General features: G+C 61.9%; 1 protein-coding gene across 1 annotated transcript in view; it reads right to left on the bottom strand.

Moving 5' to 3' along the window:
* RNPEP (arginyl aminopeptidase (aminopeptidase B)) overlaps window positions 1-574 on the bottom strand; it is a gene marked incomplete at its 5' end in the record, with an annotated part of 7647 nt that extends 7073 nt beyond the window's left edge. Inside the window, one exon of the mRNA XM_010290884.1 lies at window positions 415-574. Coding sequence (XP_010289186.1) covers window positions 415-574 — 160 coding nt within the window. The remainder of the gene's footprint in view (window positions 1-414) is intronic.
* Between the last annotated feature and the right edge of the window lie 58 nt (window positions 575-632).

The raw sequence follows: 632 nt of genomic DNA, 5'->3' as shown, positions 1-632 counted from the left end.
CAGGACGGCCGGCACGTGCACCCGCTCGCAAGCGATTGCACAAAGCGGCACCCAGCGTGCGCAGCTGGGAAGAAGCAAGAGGACCACTGGGGTCTGCTTGTATTCGGCTAAAGATGAACATAAGAGGAAAACTGGAGTATAAATGAATTACTTCTCAGTGCCTTCTCTGCTGGAGGCCTGCGGTGGAGGCTTTGAAGCAAGAGTGACAAGCATCCCCTCCAAGGTGCTGGCGCTGCGCAGGGGCCCAGGCCGTGCTGCTGAGGTTGATGCCTCAACGTTTTGGCACATCCTGCAAAGCAGCCAGCACCTTCCCCGTGCGCAAGCTTTGCAAAGCGGCAGAGGGTTTTGTTCCCACCAGGCATGAGGGGGACGGCTGGGTCTGCACCCCTGCGAGCTCCCGGAGGCGCTGCTTACCTCCACCGTGGCCGAATAGGTGCATTTGACTGACGGGGTGTCGAAGCAGGGGAAGAAGGACCTGTTGAGGACGGCCTGGCCTTGCGTGTACATGTAGGGCTTCTGCTTCCCCGCCGTCTGCTCGGGAGCGAGCCAGCACACCTGGGGGGAAGGAGAGACCCTCGAGTGAGGGGTGTCCCCAGGGCGAGGGGCGTCCCCGGCTCCTCACCCATGGGCAC

The sequence above is a fragment of the Phaethon lepturus genome, unplaced genomic scaffold, assembly GCF_000687285.1.
Source record: "Phaethon lepturus isolate BGI_N335 unplaced genomic scaffold, ASM68728v1 scaffold17827, whole genome shotgun sequence".
In the NCBI taxonomy this organism is placed as follows: domain Eukaryota; kingdom Metazoa; phylum Chordata; class Aves; order Phaethontiformes; family Phaethontidae; genus Phaethon; species Phaethon lepturus.
Note: the sequence above shows the minus strand (reverse complement) of the source record. Positions and strands in the feature narration are given on the sequence as shown.